Source organism: Ovis canadensis, chromosome 13 (genome assembly GCF_042477335.2).
Source record: "Ovis canadensis isolate MfBH-ARS-UI-01 breed Bighorn chromosome 13, ARS-UI_OviCan_v2, whole genome shotgun sequence".
NCBI lineage: Eukaryota > Metazoa > Chordata > Mammalia > Artiodactyla > Bovidae > Ovis > Ovis canadensis.
Window position 1 is genome coordinate 22,399,500 of NC_091257.1, and position 19,826 is coordinate 22,419,325.

The window sequence follows — 19,826 nt, forward strand, 5'->3', positions numbered from 1 at the left end:
AAAGACAATGCAATCACTGTAACAAAATATTCTCATCCATTTATGAGATTTCATTCATAAGAAAAACCTTGGATCTCTAACTAAACATAATCTTCTTTAAATGGTAATAAATATAAATGAAAAGAGTGAGGAAGACCCCTATTTACTTGATACGCAATGTCCAATTAACATTCTATTTGCATAAAAGGTAATGGAAGGTTTGCCCACAAGAGTATATAGCCAGGATCAAAATAAAAGCAAACAATATTTCTTCCGAGTCCATTCCTGCCTCCACATTTAGCATTCAACAATTTAGCAAAACCTCGAAATCCAAAGATGAGAAAAAAGCACAACTGAGTCCACAGGCAAAGCTAAACTTCAGAATGACAATGAATTTGCTACGATACAAACTACGCGATGAGAGACAAAGAAAAACATAATCTCCCTAAGAAAAACACTCATTTTAATTTTTTTATTATTTTTTTCTTCCCTTCATAGAAAGCCACATTGGCTGCCTTTGACCTGTTTGCCCTACTCCTCCTATAGAGCTGAAACCGCTGCAAAGATTAAAAGGTATATGATTATGTGCCCACAATTCCAAAAATACAGACTTTGATCTGGGAAAGGAAAGAAAAGATCTAAACATGATTTGGAGAATAAAAAACACAAAACAAAACAAAAGACTCCACAAATATGAGCAAAATTATTTTGTGGTCCAAGCCAAAGTCTGTCTTATAAATCAAACCTTAAAATTTCGAATTTCAAGGTAAAGCTGCTTTATGGTCAAAACTAAAATGTTTCAATCAGACAGAATACATTCTCTCCATACCTTCTGACAAGCTCTTTTGCACACATGCTTATATTCCTTGGCTTTGGATTCAGAATGATAACCTGCACCTGTAGTGGGGGGGGAAAAAATCAATGGTTAACTATCATTAAGATATCAGAGACCTTGCTAACATTATATAAATAGTTCATACAAACTGATGCTTTCTGAGTGACAAAAAAACTACTGTCCTAAGTGTACGGACTCTTAATAATCTAATCTTAAAAATCTTTCTGCACTGTAAGTGTTTTCAATACCATGCCTTATCTCCTTTGTGAAAAGCTATTTTCCTACCAGAAGCACCAGAAATAGCTTATGTTCCCAAAGAGGCTTCACCAAGGTGAACTCTCCTCCTTTTGAAAACTTACCCAAAGTCAAGAGTGTTTTTAGAGGGAGTTGATAACCTATGCCTACAAATTTGGAAAACTCAGCAGTGGCCACAGGACTGGAAAAGGTCATTTTCATTCCAATCCTAAAGAAAGGCAATGCCAAATAATGGTCAAACTACCACACAATTGCACTCATCTCATACGCTCGTAAAGTAATGCTCAAAATTCTCCAAGCCAGGTTTCAGCAAAACGTGAACCGTGAACTCCAGATGTTCAAGCTGGTTTTAGAAAAGGCAGAGGAACCAGAGATCAAATTGCCAACATCCACTGGATCATCGAAAAAGCAAGAGAGTTCCAGGAAAACATCTATTTCTGCTTTATTGACTATGCCAAAGCCTTTGACTGTGTAGATCACAATAAACTGTGGAAAATTCTGAAAGAGATGGGAATACCAGACGACCTGATCTGCCTCTTGAGAAACCTATATACAGGTCAGGAAGCAAGAGTTAGAACTGGACATAACAATAGACTGGTTCCAAATAGGAAAAGGAGTACGTCAAGGCTGTATATTGTCACCCTGCTTATTTAACTTATATGCACAGTACATCATGAGAATCGTTGGACCAGAAGAAGCACAAGCTGGAATCAAGATTGCCGGGAGAAATATCAATAACCTCAGATATGCAGATGACACCACCCTTATGGCAGAAAGTGAAGAGGAACTAAAAAGCCTCTTGATGAAAGTGAAAGAGAAGGGTGAAAAAGTTGGCTTAAAGCTCAACATTCAGAAAACGAAGATCATGGCATCTGGTCCCATCACTTCATGGGAAATAGATGGGGAAACAATGGAAACGATGGCAGACTTTATTTTGGGGGGCTCCAAAATCACTGCAGATGGTGATTGTAGCCATGAAATTAAAAGATGCTTACTCCTTGGAAGGAAAGTTATGACCAACCTAGACAGCATATTCAAAAGCAGAGACATTACTTTGCCAACTAAGGTCCATCTAGCCAAGGCTATGGTGTTTCCAGTGGTCATGTACGGATGTGAGAGTTGGACTGTGAAGAAAGCTGAGCGCCAAAGAATTGATGCTTTTGAACTGTGGTGTTGGAGAAGACTCTTGAGAGTCCCTTGGACTGCAAGGAGATCCAACCAGTCCATTCTGAAGGAGATCAGTCCTGGGTGTTCTTTGGAAGGAATGATGCTAAAGCTGAAACTCCAGTACCTTGGCCACCTCATGCGAAGAGTTGACTCATTGGAAAAGACTGATGCTGGGAGGGATTAGGGGCAGGAGGAGAAGGGGATGACAGAGGATAAGATGGCTGGATGGCATCACCGACTCAACAGACGTGAGTATGAGTGAACTCCGGGAGATGGTGATGGACAGGGAGGCCTGGCGTGCTGCGATTCATGGGGTTGCAAAAAGTCGGACACGACTGAGCGAATGAACTGAACTGAACTGATAACCTAGGCAGTGTCAAGGGCAGAGTGCCTTTAATTTCCTCCCTGTTGAACTTTGGAAAGTCCTTGTCAGAATTCTCAAGAGTAACTTCAGAAAACTAGGTAGTTTTATTTAAAACTTGAAATGGACAGCTGTTACATCCTTTCCACAACAACCGCCAATATCACCTCTCCTACTCTAACTTCTTTCTTTCACCCCTGGAATGTAGCTCAGAGTCTCTGAAACATCAGGAATGGTATATTCACCACTGCCTATCCTAATCACTCAGCAACTTCAAAAGAAAGGCTCTGAAATTTATTTCCCTAAAAGGATTAATACTTGCTTAGTTAGGGATCTGAGAATAAACTAGAAAGAAACCAAGAAAAGGCCTTTCATCAAAGTTCCTTAAATTGCTCTGAATCTCCCCCTCAGACCCCACTCCCAGTCCCTTTCTGGGCCCCAGAGAGGTCCAACACAGGCAAGGTTAAAGAACAACATCTCTCATCTTCAGGCCTTACAACACAAACTTAACCCATCTTTCCTTAATGCAGACAAAGAATGGGCCCAAGAAGCTATAGTTAATGGACTCGAGGGAGTAGAAAAGAAGTCCAAACAACAAGAATCCATAATATATACAAATTCTAGTCACATTTCTCAAAAGAACTAAGACTTCACAGAACCTGTGCCAATGTTTACGAGGACTCTCTTCATGTTTTCTAATAAATGCCATCTTAGGTCTCAGGCCTTGCAGCAAGATTTCCCACATGGGATACTGCAGCCAAATAGATAACTTTAGTGTGTGGATAGCAGCACTAATGAACTTCCCTGACGGCTCAGTGGTAAAGAATCTACCTGCCAATGCAAGAGACACAAGAGACATGGGTTCAGTCCCTGGGTTGGGAAGATCCTCTGGAGGAGGAAATGGCAACCCACTCCGGTATTCTTGCCTGGAAAATTCCATGGACAGAGGAGCCTGGTGGGCTACAGTTCATAGGGTCACAAAGAGACAAAACTGAGCGATGAGCACAAACATGAAAAGTATAGGTAGTATACAGATCTAGGGAAAAAGCAAGAATCTACTACTATTCAAATGACTAAAACTTGGGCAAGTCTCCTTTAATATGAAAAAAAAAAAAGAAAAAGTTTTAAAATCTCTACACTGGAACTGAAATTTTGTCCCTTAAATGTGGAAGGTATATAATGCTGCATAATCAATCGTTCTATTTGACCTTCTAAGAAGTTTGAAGGGGAAAGTCATCCTTAATCCACACAAGTTCCTGCCATAACCCAGACTTCCTCCTATTACAGCTGGTCCCAGCACCAGCTATAAGAGTCATCGCCTTCAGGTATGTGTCTGAGACAGGAGGGAGTCTGCAGTGACTACCACAGAAGGCAACCCTTTCCAAGTCATCAAAGGTTCCATGTTGTTACTGCTTACATATCTCAGGGCTTTCTTGCACATTTTTCACATACTCATTATGAATAAAATAACTCACTGGGTCCTACTGCACCACCAGCATGGTGCAGTAGAAGGAACACTGGCTTGGGAATTTCAGTTGTTTCTATAAATGTACCTCATTTCTTTGCAAAGTCATTTGAAAGAAAAGAAAATTGAACCTTTTGTTTGTTCACTGTTTGATTTTCCCGGATTCAATTCTGTAAGACTTCCCAACTTGTCTGTTCAGTTTAGCTATAGCCAAAGGTTAATGATCAGGCAGAATGCCAGTCTGACAAAAAGAAACAATGCCACTCACCCCACATCAAAGGAAAAGGGAGAGGGAAAAAGGCCAGGGCAGAGCGGCACTGCTTGGAAACCCTCGCTGTATCAATAATGGGACTCAGGGGCTGAACTTCACTGTGTCTGTCTTCAAGATCCTCTGAAGCAGAAATCAGAGGCTGACGGAGTGCCAGAAGCACTAAAATGCGACTTTCAGGCCAACTTAATGGTTTCTCAGCCTGGCGCTACCGATTAGCTGGGTGCCTGAAGCCACTTAACCACTCTGCGTTTAAGGTTCCTCATTTATAATATTAAGAAGGCAAAAACTACCTTTAAGATTGTATAAATTACACTCTACAATGGACAAAGTCAAATATGGGGTGAGTAAAATTTTTTTCAACAACTTTATTTTTAAAAACACAAACCAGAGTTTAAACAATTACTTTGTCTGGTTTTAACAACATCTAAATATATCTACTACATGGAGTAAAGAGCTTCCCAAGTGGCACTAGTGGTAACAGAACCTATTTGCCAATGCAGGTAAACAAAAAGCTACAGGTCTGATCCGTGGGTCACGAAGATCCCCTGGCTAATGGCACGGCCACCCACTCCAGTTACGCTTGCCTGGAGAATCCCCAAGGACAGAGGAGCCTGGCAGGCTACAAGTCCACAGAACAGCGAAGAGTCAGACATGACTTGAAGCGACTGAACAGGCACACACACGTGGAGTAAAAGTACTAGAGGAGGTGAATGAAGGGGACAAAGGAAGTGCCATCACTGTAAGACCCTCCACGTGGGGAGCTCAGGGGAGGCCTTCACTCTATGCAAGTCAACCGTGGTGCCAACTCCTCCTGCAGGGTCCCTCCCCCAGATAGGAAACTCAGTTCCTGGTGTACTTCAAGGCAAAGGGAAGGAAACCATTATTTTCACCTTCCAACTCAGCTACTCAGAGCTTACCTGCATGCACCAACACAAAGCCCCCTCGCTTCTCTTTATGGGACTGCTTCGTTTCCAACTCTTTTGCTGTTGTTTTAACAGCCGAAACTTGAGATGATCTGGAAGGCAGCCCTTCTCCAGAACTCATCCCCTTCTCCATGGTCATTCTCCAAGATTACCATCTTCTATTGGGAAAAGTGCATACTTCCATCCAAAAGTAATTGCAGAAGAGGAATTACCCTAAAGGAAAACAGGCAAAGATGGCATGCATTTCTTTCCACTAACACACACGTATACAAATTTGTGCTCAGATAACTTTCAAGAAAAACCCCTAATTTTAAAGTTATTTAACTGGGTAATACAAAGAATATAAAAAGGTTAGAATTTAAATCCCTTTATACACTGACATTCCTTGAAATCGTATAAACAAAGAACTGTTGTGAAAAGACTTCATGTTGAGTCCAAAAGATAATTTATCTTTCATTTTATCTACATTGAAGAAAACCTCATCTTAAATATCACTTTCTACTCCCTCCAAACCAAACGCTAATAACCTCTGGGACATTCTAGAACCATAGGCAGTGCTGGCAACATCACTAAGCCTTGATTTAAAGCCTAGATTGCTGTTAATTTTTTCCTCCAGCTTTACTGAGATATAATTGACATATACCAGTGGATAAGTTCAAGCAGTACAACCTGAGGGTTTGATACATATATACACTGCAAAATGATTGCCACAAGGTTAGTTAACACATCGATCACCTCACATAAGTACAATCTTTTGTGTGTGGTAAGAACATATAAGAGCTCAAGATTGCTGCTTGCTTAAAAAAATGAACCAACATACAGATTAACTTCTGCCTATGGAGAACTTCTTATGAAAAACAGTTTAATGCTTCAGAGCTCAATGTAAAACAAATGCTATCAAATTTATAAGACTCAAGCACAAAATTAAAATAATACTTGTGCAAATACTTATTCATTTTCATAAAGGCATTATTTCTGAGGTTCTCAAAAGATAAACAATAAAACAAATTACAAGCAACATATACCACAAAGCTTCTAATTTTTCTCACAAGCTCACAAGCTTCTAGCAATCTTGACTTAATAACAATAATGATGGTAAAACATACTTCAGACTGGGGAAAAATGGATCATTTAAAAAATCAACAGAGACTTGAAGAAAAAAAAAATCCCAAAGTCACATGATTGAAACAACTTAAACACCTAGATTCACACTATAAGGTAAGAATCTGTACCTTATTCTAAATTGAGAAATGGGGAGGGACACAAGGCTTTAAAGAGTGACAGCCAACTAGTTCAAAAGAATAGTGTCACGCAAAGTGTGGTCTACAGACTAGTGCTGGTTATCAGTCTGCAAGAGATTATTTTTTATTCTTATACAAACTATCTTACATCCAAGTTTTCAATAAACAATGACAGTTTTTGTAATTCTTTTCTATTTCCCCAAGTTTTGTTTATAATTATATATTTTATAATGTATTTAATAAAACAGAATTAAAACCATCTATAAAAATTGGAGATTCACAAGGAAAAGACTCGAAGTACAAAAGGCACATTAATTCACTCTAAAACTTATATTTTCCAGTGGTATAATTATATTTTGGGAAAAATTTTATCTGCTACATCAGATAAAAATATGAGCTTTTACTTTTCTCTTTCTTTCATAGTTTTCTTTTGAGGTTTTTGTGGTATTCTGTTTTGGTATTGCATTTTATGAAAGTAATGGTCAACAATGGATTGGAAAAATTTTAACGTGGTTCTTCACACCAGAGATGGTCTGGAAGCACTGCAGTATGGTACTCTGTGTGTGCATGCATGCATGGTAAGTCACTTCAGTCGTGTGTGACTCTTTGCAAGCCCATGGACTGTAGCCTGCCAGGCTCCTCTGTCCACGGGATTCTCCAGGCAAGACTCCTGGAGTGGGTTGCCATGCCCTCCTCCAGGGGTTCTTCCCGACCCAGGGACTGAACCCACATCTCTTATGTCTCCTGTATTGGCAGACAGGTTCCATACCACTAATGCCACCTGAGAAGCCCAATATCGTATTTCAACTTCCTTTAATTCCTGGTTTAAAAGAACCCATTTAATTATTATTATGTATCACTTATTTTAAAGGACAAATAATTTAAAATAATATATATATAATTTGCTGTTGTATTAAAATGTTTACATATATCATAAATTTTGATTACAAAAGAGTGCTGAAGTTTAGTAAATAACAGTAAGTTAAAATGCTTGCTTTTGTTTTGTAGTGATAAGTATCTCTCTGAGGATGGATTTTCTTCCAACTGCTTCACAAGGGTCTGCCTCAATTACCTTTATTTGACTTTGGTTATTTCTCTGAGATAGGTTACTATTTGTTTCTGTGTCAGTTGACAAAGTCAGTTTAAATGATTAGCAGTTTATCTTCCAGTCTATATAGGCCATGATGTCTGACCAAGTCATGAAATGAGCTTGGGCCCACTAGACCCACAAACAGCTGTGTGGAAACTCAGGCTTTGGAAAATTCAAAGCTTCAATTCAAATGAAAACACATCCAAGCAGTATGAGTTATAAAACTTTCTCTGACTCACTGTCATCAGATGCATTTTTTTTTCATGAATAACAAATTAGAACATCTACATATTACAACAAATAAGGTTTGATGTAATAGGCATTTTTAATGTATGTGAGAGATTTGCTTGCTTCTCAAGCTTGTCTGAAAATAATTAAATGTGGAAGATGAATACATATGCTGTTTCTTGAGCAATCTACCATCTCTCAGAAACTAGTTGAAATTTATTTATTTAGCAAACCATGTCATCTCTCTAAACTCCTCCAAAACTGCTGGCCCCAAAGTTCTGCACACTGGGACAGGAACTCAAGGAGACAGACTAGCCAATGTACAACCCTGGCCTCCAACTTCCAATGGTTACTGGAATATTTTTAATTCAATTAGAAATGAAGCAATTTCTACTCCAACATCAGTTTTTGTTTAACTCAGAACCCATTAAAAGTCTGACATTCATAATAGAACTCCAACAAATGTCCCAAAAAAGACACAAAAGGCGGAAGGGGGCAAGTGAGCAAATCCTAGTGTACAGAAGAACCATATAACAACGTAAACAGATGAAAAGATGCTAACCCTCACTCAAAAGAAAAAGGCAAAATAAAACTACACTCACATATCAGCTGGACTGGCCAAGTTAAAGAGTCATTCTCACATGTTCCAAGGAGCAGCACAGATTAATACAATGCAACAAGGTCAATTTGGCAAAATCAACCAAAATTACAAACGTATACTGAAGGGTAGTCTGTAATGGTAAAGATATAGACTAATAGTATGTCTTGATAAAAAAAAGTAGTTAACAATAAAAGCAGCTCTTGGAAAAAATGAGTACTTTCTTGATACACAAATATGAAACAACCAATGTTGAAGATATTTTGGTAAGTAAAAAAGGCATGGTACAGAAACGTATGCAGTACTGTATTTTGAGGGAGACAATAAAAAATAATACAACTAAATACATATGCAAAGTGCAGTCTGGAAGAATATATCAAAAATTAGCCCAATAGTAGTTACCAAAAGATTGGATGACTGGTGCACAAAGGTGAAATGGAAATTCCACTAGTCACCATCGTGCATCTTTTCATTTTGAACAATCTGAATGTATTACTTAAAAACAAAAAATGTTTTTATTCATTTATTTATTTATGAGAACACAAGATAACTAGCCAAGTTCAAGGCTCAAAATAGGGCAAGCCGATGAGATCTCACTTGAATAAGAGGAGAAATGTCATGTTCTGAAGGTTCTCAACACTCAACCCACCCAGAGAAGGGACAGACAAAAACGTGGCCAGTCAACAATACTGCTGAGAGGTCTCTTTTGGTTTTGTTTTTCTGGATCTTGAACTTCTAGGGCCACACAAACCACAGATAATCCTAAATTTTTAAAAAATAAAATTATTATTTGATCTCTACAGTTGAAACTAAGGAGTAAAAAATAAATCACGTAGACTGACTTCAGATATCCCTGTGATATTTTTATCACATTTGTAGTCATTATTACAAACAATAATTTGAAATGGATGAATCATATTCACATCAATACATTGATCCATAAGGAAAATGTTTAACTCTTCAGCTAAGTCTTTGAGATAACAGTCAACACAAAAGGTTTCCAATCAAAGATACATAAGCATGTTATAGCTTTACACAACAGAAAACAATTTTGTACATCATTTTTATAATGCCTGTGTTCCTGAATGATAAGTTTGAATATGGACATTTTGCGACTTCCTATCAGTGATGGTACTAAAGTTCATTTTATTATATCTAAAAAACACTGGCATCATATGTGAAACGAATTGCCAGCCCAGGTTCGATGCACGATACAGGATGCTCAGGGCTGGTGCACTGGGATGACCCAGAGGGATGGTATGGGGAGGGAGGTGGGAGCGGGGTTCAGGATGGGGAACACGTGCACACCCATGGCAGATTCATGTTGATGTATGGCAAAACCACTACAACATTGTAAAGTAATTAGCCTCCAACTAAAATAAATAAATTTATACTAAACAAATAAATAAATAAATAAATAACACTGGCAATGTGTCCATCGTCTGCAACAGTAGCTTGAAAAGGTCAACATAAAGTTACTGTGTGTGTGTGTGTGTGTGTGTGTGTGTGTGAAGTCGCTTCAGTCGTGTCTGACTCCTTGTGACCCCATGGACTGTAGCTCACAAGGATCCTCTGTCCAGGGGATTCTCCAGGCAAGAATACTGGAGTGGGCTTCCATGACCTCCTCCAGGGGATCTTCCCAACCCAAGGATTGAACCTCTCTTATGTCTCCTGCACTGGAAGGCAAGTTCCTTACCACTAGCACCACCTGGGAAGCCCAAAGTTACCATATGACCCAGCAATTCCACTCCTAGGTATATATTCATTAGAACTGAAAATACATCCACATAAAAACTTGTACATGGATGTTTACAGCAGAACTATTCACCTTGCTTATAGTTTCCTTTGTTGTGCAGAAGCTTTTAATTTTAATTAGGTCCCATTTGTTTATTTTTGCTTTGATTTCCAGTATTCTGGGAGGTGGGTCATAGAGGATCCTGCTGTGATTTATGTCGGAGAGTGTTTTGCCTATGTTCTCCTCTAGGAGTTTTATAGTTTCTGGTCTTACGTTTAGATCTTTAATCCATTTTGAGTTTATTTTTGTGTATGGTGTTAGAAAGTGTTCTAGTTTCATTCTTTTACAAGTGGTTGACCAGTTTTCCCAGCACCACTTGTTAAAGAGGTTGTCTTTAATCCATTGCATATTCTTGCCTCCTTTGTCGAAGATAAGTACAGTATACTAACACATATATATGGAATTTAGAAAGATGGTAACAATAACCCTGTATGCGAGACAGCAAAAGAAACACAGATGTATACGGACTCTATGGGAGAGGGAGAGGGTGGGATGATTTGGGAGAATGGCATTGAAATATGTGTATTATCATATGTGAAACGAATCGCCAGTCTAGGTTTGATGCAGGATACAGGATGCTTGGGGCTGGTGCACTGGGATGACCCAGAGGGATGGGATGGGGAGTGAGGGGGGAAGGGAGTCCAGGATTGGGAACACATGTACACCCGTGGCAGATTCATGTTGATGTATGGCAAAACCAATACAGTATTGTAAAGTAAAATAAAGTAAAAAAAAAAAAAAAAAAAAAAAAAGAACTATTCATAATAGTCAAAAAGTGGGAACAACTCAAATGTCCATGAGCAGACCTTGGTTAAACAAAATGTGGTATATTTAGACAATGGAGCATTATAGAGCCATAAAAAGGAATGGAGAGTTGATACACACTATGGCATGAATGAACCATGAAAACAATGAAAGAAGTCAGACACAACCGGCCACATACGTTTCACAATGAAAGAAGTCAGACACAAAAGGCCACATATGTTTCCATTTATATGAAATGTCCAGAGTAGGCATATCTAAAAAGATAGAAAGTAGATTAGTGGTTGCCTTGGGCTGGAAAGACAGAGGGGAATTGAGGAGTGAGAGCTAATGGGGGCAGGATTTCTTTGGGAGAGGGGCAATAAAAATGTTCTAAAATTGGCTGTGGTCATGGCTGCATGGTATTTAGTCTGAGTAACTACCAATGAATTGTACACTTTACATGGGTAATGATATGATAAATGAATTTTATCTTAATAAAACTGTTGCAGGGGGAGGGTGTATTTTTTTCTTCCCAATAAATTATATCTTTACTTGTAAGATGTATCTTCTCCAAGTTACCAAATCTAATGGTGTCTTTGAACATAGTCTTCGGTTTGCAACCTTTGATTCTCTAGATGTCCTGTTCTCCTTGGCAAGCATGCCAATCGACTATCCTAGCTCTTCAAGGCCCCTCTGACCCCTCCCAGCTTTGTTCTCTTGCCTGACTTTCAAGCAGAATGTCCAAAGACTGACATCTCAAATGCCTCCTTCAGTAACTTCATTCAGTATCAAGCTTTCAAAACGATCCCCTCAGTAAACCAGATGATTCCTAACTCTGCCTCTTAAGCTCTAGCCATAAGTCTCCTGGAGAGCTCAACCTGGATCCTCAAAACTCTTCGCCTACCCAAAACAAATTCACTTTGCCCCAGAAATCTAATTCTGTCTACATTACACCTTACTTTTAATAGCCCAATCCTTCCTAACTCACCTTATTGTCATCTTGGACTCTGCCCAGTTTCCAAATCCTATAGATTTCTTCTGGAGCTTTTAACTTCCTTTTTCCTACTGCCTTGACCTTCGCTCAGCTCACATATCTCTTAGCATACGTGTTACAGAAAGCATATTAACTTTTCTCCCCAAATCCATGCTGTCGTAAAACAATCATCTAAAAAAGGCTGCCAAAGTAAATCTCATAAAGGACAATGCCAATCAAGACAAATAGCATGCCAAAAGACACGAGCAGGCAACACATAAGAGAGGAAATATAAACTGGATAGCCAATATTAAAGAAAGAATATTCAAAGAGCTACAAAAAAAGAAAAAAAAACTAGCACTGTACTGCCATCATAAACTGATGTAACCATTTTGAAATGGAATGTGTCAGACAGTATCAAGAGCCTTAAAATGTATAATGTTCTATATACCCTCTCCAGAGATACTTCAATATGAACTAGCCTACACAGACACAAACAATAGTCCCACAAATTCCTCTCAAGAGTACTGGGAGACTAGAGAAGAGGGAGGGGCAAGGAAGAAAGGGAAACTTGATTTTTCTCTATCTAATAACCTTCTGTATTTGATTTTTTTCTTTTAACTGGTTAACAGTAATGCTGAAGAAGCTGAAGTTGAACAGATTTGTGAAGACCTACAAGACCTTTTAGAACTAACACCCAAAAAAAGAAGTCCTTTTCATTATAGGGGACTGGAATGCAAAAGTTGGAAGTCAAGAAACACCTGGAGTAACAGGCAAATTTGGCCTTGGAGTACAGAATGAAGCAGGGCAAAGGCTAATAGTTTTGCCAAGAGGATGCACTCATAGCAAACACCCTCTTCCAACAACACAAGAGAAACCTCTACACATGGACATCACCAGATGGTCAACACCGAAATCAGACTGATTATATTCTTTGCAGCCACAGATGAAGAAGCTCTATACAGTCCGCAAAAACAAGACCAGGAGCTGACTGTGGCTCAGATCATGAACTCCTTATTGCCAAATTCAGACTTAAATTGAAGAAGTTAGGGAAAACCACTAAACCATTCAGGTAGGAACTAAATCAAATCCTTCAAGATTCTAAAGTGGAAGTGAGAATTAGATTTAAGGGACTAGATCTGATAGACAGAGTGCCTGATGAACTATGGACAGTGGTTCATGACATTGTACAGGAGACAGAAATCAAGACCATTCCCATGGAAGAGAATGCAAAAAAGCAAAATAGCTGTCTGGGGAGGTCTTACAAATAGCTGTGAAAAGAAGAGAGGTGAAAAGCAAAGGAGAAAAGGAATGATATAAGCATCTGAATGCAGAGTTCCAAAGAATAGCAAGGAGAGAAAAGAAAGCCTTCCTCAGTGGTCAATGCAACGAAATAGAGGAAAACAGACTGCAAAAGACTAGAGATCTCTTCAAGAAAATTAGAGATACCAAGGGAACATTTCATGCAAAGATGGGCTCAATAAAGGACAGAAATGGTATGGACCTAACAGAAGCAAAAGATTAAGAAGAGGTGGCAAGAATATATGGAAGAACTGTACAAGAAGGATCTTCACCATCTGGATAAGCATGATGGTGTGATCACTCATCTAGAGCCAGACATCCTGGAATGTGAAGTTAAGTGGGCCTTAGAAAGCATCACTATGAACAAAGCTGGTGGAAGTGATGGAATTCCAGTTGAGTTATTTCAAATCCTGAAAGATGATGTTGTGAAAGTTCTATACTCAATATGCCAGCAAATTTGGAAAATTCAGCACTGGCCACAGGACTGGAAAAGGTCAGTTTTCATTCCAATCCAAAGAAAGGCAATGCCAAAGAATGCTCAAACTACTGCACAATTGCACTCATCTCACCAACCTAGATAGCATATTCAAAAGCAGAGACATTACTTTGCCAACAAAAGTCCATCTAGTCAAGGCTATGGTTTTTCCAGTGGTCATGTATGGATGTGAGAGTTGGACTGTGAAGAAAGCTGAGCGCCGAAGAATTGATGCTTTTGAACTATGGTGTTGGAGAAGACTCTTGAGAGTCCCTTGGACTGCAAGGAGATCCAACAAGTCCATTCTAAAGGAGATCAGTCCTGGGTGTTCTTTGGAAGGTCTGATGCTAAAGCTGAAACTCCAATACTTTGGCCACCTCATGCAAAGAGTTGACTCATTGGAAAAGACTCTGATACTGGGAGGGATTGGGGGCAGGAAGAGAAGGGGACGACAGAGGATGAGTTGGCTGGATGGCATCACCGACTCGATAGACGTGAGTCTGAGTGAACTTCAGGAGCTGGTGATAGACAGGGAGGCCTGGTGTGCTGCAATTCATGGGGTCGCAAAGAGTTGGACACGACAGAACAACTGAACTGAACTGCAGTGTACTGCACTCATCTCACACGCTAGTAAAGTAATGCTTAAAATTCTCCAAGCCAGGCTTTAGCAATACGTGAACTGTGAACTTCCAGACATTCAAGCTGGTTTTAGAAAAGGCAGAGGAACCAGAGATCAAATTGCCAACATCCGCTGGATCATGGAAAAAGCAAGAGAGTTCCAGAAAAACATCTATTTCTGCTTTATTGACTATGCCAAAGCCTTTGACTGTGTGGATCACAAGAAACTGTGGAAAATTCTGAAAGAGATGGGAATACCAAATCACCTGACCTGCCTCTTGAGAAATCTGTATGCAGGTCAGGAAGCAGCAGTTAGAACTGGACATGGAACAACAGACTGGTTCTAAATAGGAAAAGGAGTACATCAACACTGTATATTGTCACCCTGCTTATTTAACTTATATGCAGAGTACATCATGAGAAACGCTGGGCTGGAGGAAGAACAACCTGGAGTCAAGATTGCCAGGAGAAATATCAATAACCTCAGATATGCAGATGACACCACCCTTATGGCAGAAAGTGAAGAAGAACCAAAGGGCCTTGATGAAAGTGAAAGAGGAGAGTGAAAATGTTGGCTTAAAGCTCAACATTCAGAAAACAAAGATCATGGCATCTGGTCCCATCACTTCATGGGAAATAGATGGGGAAACAGTGGAAACATTGTCAGACTTCTTTGGAGGGGGGGGGGGGGGGTTTCCAAAATCACTGCAGATGGTGATTGTAGCCATGAAATTAAAAGACTCTCACTCCTTGAAAGGAAAGTTATGACCAACCTAGATAGCATATTCAAAAGCAGATACATTACTTTGCCAACAAAGGTCTGTCTAGTCAAGGCTATGGTTTTTCCAGTGGTCATGAATGGATGTGAGAGGTGGACTGTGAAGAAAGCTGAGCGCCAAAGAATTGATGCTTTTGAACTGTGGTGTTGGAGAAGACTCTTGAGAGTCCCTTGAACTGCAAGAAGACCCAACCAGTCCTTCCTAAAGGAGATCAGTCCTGGGTGTTTATTGAAAGGACTGATGTTAAAGCTGCAACTCCAATACTTTGGCCACCTCATGCGAAGAGTTGACTCATTGGAAATGACCCTAATGCTGGGAGGGATTGGGTGCAGGAGGAGAAGGGGACGACAGAGGATGAAATGGCTGGATGGCATCACTGACTTGATGGACATGAGTTTGGGTGAACTCTGGGAGTTGGTGACGGACAGGGAGGCCTGGCGCACTGCAATTCCTGGGGTAGCAAAGAGTCAGACACGACTGCGTGACTGATCTGAACTGATTTACTAAAAGGAGAAGATTTAAGTTCGCTGTCTCTGTGACCAAGATGAATGTAAATTAACTTGATTATCAAGACCAGAAGAGAAATTCAGAACAAAACACTGTTTTTGCTTCAGGGACTTTCATGGCACTGATTTAAGGTCTAAATCTTGACTCCATTTCTCTCAAATATTGTTTCATATTCCTGCGGCATGTGATGACACTATTTCTTTTTTTTTTTTTTTTAAGCCATTTAGAAGACTACCACATGTTGTGTTTGCCTCTGGTGTTGAAGGTTTTCACTCTAGGTTTACTGAGCCTTTTAGAAGCAGTTGAAGGAGGAAGTCATGGAATCCATTTATTACAGCAAAGGCTTTTAGAGAAATCCAGCCCTTAAGCTACAGCAGCTAATGAAGCTTGTTGCTCTTATCATGAGACTGAAGCTTTAATGCCTCATTAAATAAGCTCCAAATTATACTTATTTCATCTTTGACCCAGTAATTCCACTTCTGAGGATGCTTTCTACCAAAATAATTTTAAATATAGAAAAAGCTTTATGCCTTTTAAGCTGTGTTTAACATAGGATAATTTAGAAAAACAAAAATCTTGGAGTGACCTAAATACCTAACTTAAAGAATCTATGTATTTATGGTCAACTTGTTTTTTTTAAGGTGCCAAAGGTCATTCAATGGGGAAAAGACAGTCTTTTCAACAAATGGTGCTAGGAAAACTGGAGAGTCACATGCACAAAAATAAAGCTGGACTCCTACCTCACACCATATACAAAAATTAACTCTACATAGATCAAGACCTAAATGTAACAGCTAAAACTACATAAAACTTATGGGGAAAAAAAAAAAGTAAACCTTCATGAACCTGGATTTGGTAATGATTTTACACATAACACCAAAAGCACAAACATAAACAAAACTCACATATAAATGGGACTTCACCAAAATTTTTAACATTTGCACTTCAAGGAACACCATTCAAGGAAGTGAAGATACTCCACAAAATGGTGGGGGGAGGGAGTATGGAACGGAAGAAATATTGCAAATCTGAAAGGGGATTTGTGTCCAGACTATATAAAGAACTCATACAACTTAAAATTTTCTTTAAAAAAAAATTTTTTTAATGGGCAAAGGAATTGAATGGACATTTCTCCAAAGACATACAAAGGGCCAATAAGCACAAAGAAAAGACACTCGACATTATCAGACATCAAGGATATGCAAATCAAAACTACAAGATGCCATTTCACAACCAATGGAAGGCTATAATCAAAAAGACAGAATAAATGCCAACAAGGATAAGCAGAAATCAGAACCCTTATATCCCACTTATGCAGGCCACTCTGGAAGACACCTGGCAGTTCTCAAAAAGATAAACAGTTCCCACATGACCCAGCAATTTCATTCCTAGGTACATAGCTAAGAAAACTGAAGATACATGTTCACACAAAAACTTGTACATGGATGTTTATAGCAGAATTATTAATAACAATCAAGAAGTGGAAACAATCCAAATGTTCATCAACTGATGATGGATAAACAAAATGTGGCATATTTATATAATGGAATATTATTCGACCATAAAAAGAAGGCTAAGTCCTGATACATAATACAAGTGGATGTACCTTGAAAACACTATGCTGGGTGAAAGAAGGCAAGACAACAAAAAGCCCCATATTGTATGATTCCATTTACATGAAATGTCCGGAACAGGAAAATCCATAGACACAAAGTGGACTACTGGTTGCCAAAAGATGGGGGAACAAGGGGAAAGGAGATCCAAGGAGGAGCAACTGTAATGGGTAGAGTGTTTTGGAGGTGATGAAAACGTCATGGAGTTAGATACTGATGATGGGTGCACAAGTTGTGAATATACTAAAAGTCGCTGAAATTTAAATTTCAAAGGGTGGGATTTTATGACTATCTCAAAAAATTCATGCAACAGATGCAATGTACAAAACACATGCTTCTTAGTTAAAATCATATTTTATACACACTATAATCCTAAGTGGGCTTCCCTTGTGGCTCAGCTGGTAAAGAATCCACCTGCAGTGCGGGAGACCTGGGTTCCTCCTGGGTTGGGAAGATCCCCTGGAGAAGGGAAAGGCTACCCACTCCAGTATTCTGGCCTGGAGAATTACAAGGACTGGAGAGTCCATGGTGTTGCAAAGAGTCGGACAGGACTGAGCGACTTTCACTTTCATAATCCTATGTAGGTTAAGAATCTGCAATTTTTTAAAACGTAGAAAGATCAAAATGCTGGGCTGGTGGAATCACAGATGATCTCTTCTTAAATATTTCTGCATTTTCCAAATATTCGTTAATAAGCATGCACTGCTTTTTTTATAAGCGCGGGGGGTAGGGGGAGCTTTATTCAAACACAAAAGCAAATTATTAAACTCCCAAGTGTATAAAAATTCCTTAGTTTCGTGTACAGTGATCCCAGTCACACGGTCCCCAAAAATACTTTGCATTCCCCTCCCCTCCCCTCCAGAGGCGAATGAAGCTGAACTCCCTCCTCCCGGAAACACGATGCCCTCTATTTCCAAGGCACCTCCAATTCCTGTTCCCCACCCTCCTCCCAGGTTACTCCTGCTCCATCCTCTCGGTCCTTTCCTCTCCCTTTCCCAGCTGAGCAGTAAACGCTAACTTCCCGCGGGGCTCTAACACACTACGGGGCTGCTCCGCCCCGACCGGCCACACAGGACCGGGGCGCACACTCCCTGCTCTCCGGGAACCTGGAACTCGGAGAAACCGCAGCGCGAGACCGCGCGGAGCGTGAGGGACTGCCAGGACCCCCTCCCCAAACACAGGCGGCCCCTTCCCCGCAGAGGGGAGGAGGCCGCCGGGCCGCAGCCGCTGGGAGCGGGCGCCGGGACGGGCCCCACGCGCGACCAGGGCTCCGGGAAGAGGGACGCCTCGGGTCCCGTTCCTCCGGCACCGCCCTCGGCGAGGAGCATCCTGCGCGCCGCCCGCCCCCGGCCCAGAGAGCACGTCCTGGAGAGCGCGCGGCGCCAGGGCAGAGCGAGCGCGCGGCGACCGCAGCCGTGCGGACAGCGTGAGAAGGAGGGACACTCACCCGCATCAGCCCAGAGCCCTCAGAGCACCGGAAGTAGCCTCCCTCCCGTTGCCAGGGTGAGGAAGCGGGGATGACGTCAAGCTCCCCCATTGGGCCCGAGCGCAGCCACGTGTCCGGAAGCAGCCGCCCACAGGCGGCTCTGCCCCCGCCCCCTACTCTGGCGCGGCTCACCTGGCCGCAGAGGTGCCGGGAAGACCCCACCTAGAGCCGACTTTTGAGCTGCGCAAGCGCTCTCGCCTCTCTCCCAGCCCCTTAATGAGCCAGAAGGCTGTGATCTTCTGATCAGAGTGGTCGGTATCCTAGCAACGTGATGTCAAATTAAACCAGTCACCACTTACTGAGGTGTCACTGACAAGCTTAATTTCATCCACTCCTTGCAGCCCTCCCCTCCCCACTACACCGTAGGGATAACTAGAGTTCTGACTGAATTACACGTGGGAGACAGGGACTAGCCTTGCTCTGGGGAGGATGAAAGTGGGAGTGGCCTTTCTTTTACCATCTAGCATCTAAGACCAAGATCTATTGATAGTAACATGTAATCTCTTTCATGTTTCCTTGTAACTATTAACATGAATCATCTGCCGTGTAACCACCATTAAACCTATTCTGTACTTAATAGTTTTCAAAATGTGGTCCTCAACATGAGCAGCTTCAGCATCACCTGGAATCTTACCAAAAATATGAATCCTTGGGCCACACCTCAGACTTCCTCAGTCAGAAACTTTGGGTTTTCTGCTAGCATATCAGGGCCCTGCGGGGCTCCTGGGCATGGAGGTCTTTTTGTCACCCATTCGGTAGCTGAGACTCACCTCCACGACCTTCTCTGAGTTCCAAAGGGCAGGATAGTTGCTGATCAAAGGAGAAACAGCAAGGAAACCACCTGAAGCAAGGTTAAAGAGACCAGAGTGGTTCTTCAAGATTAGGAGAGGACCACCCAGGACCTTGCACACACCCTAATCTTGTCAGCAACCCCACCCTTTTGAAACAGCAGAAGGAAAGAAGACTCTAATCTCTTGATCCTTATCACATGCTCTTTCCGGATGTTATGACCTCTCCCTGCTCACCAGTGAGGTGGACACAGTTCGAGAGACCTACTGTGTTTCCCCTTTGCCTGATAATGTAATAAAACCACTCTTTCCTTCCCCTGGAAAACTCTGTTT

The 19,826-nt window shown here is 40.8% G+C and overlaps 1 protein-coding gene across 4 annotated transcripts in view; it reads right to left on the reverse strand.

Annotated features, from left to right (window-relative positions):
* TASP1 (taspase 1) overlaps nt 1-18,730 on the reverse strand; it is a 266,211-nt gene extending 247,481 nt beyond the window's left edge. For 3 of the 4 annotated variants that reach the window (XR_011248057.1, XM_069547121.1, XM_069547122.1), the window contains exons 1-3: nt 18,667-18,730; nt 5,251-5,469; nt 809-876 (exon numbers count right to left, since the gene is read on the reverse strand). Coding sequence is in view for 1 of the 4 variants with exons in the window: in XM_069547121.1 (XP_069403222.1) it covers nt 809-876; nt 5,251-5,395 (213 nt within the window). In the remaining 3 variants the exon portion in view is untranslated. The remainder of the gene's footprint in view (nt 1-808; nt 877-5,250; nt 5,470-18,666) is intronic. The other variant, XR_011248058.1, reaches the window with a different exon arrangement.
* Between the last annotated feature and the right edge of the window lie 1,096 nt (nt 18,731-19,826).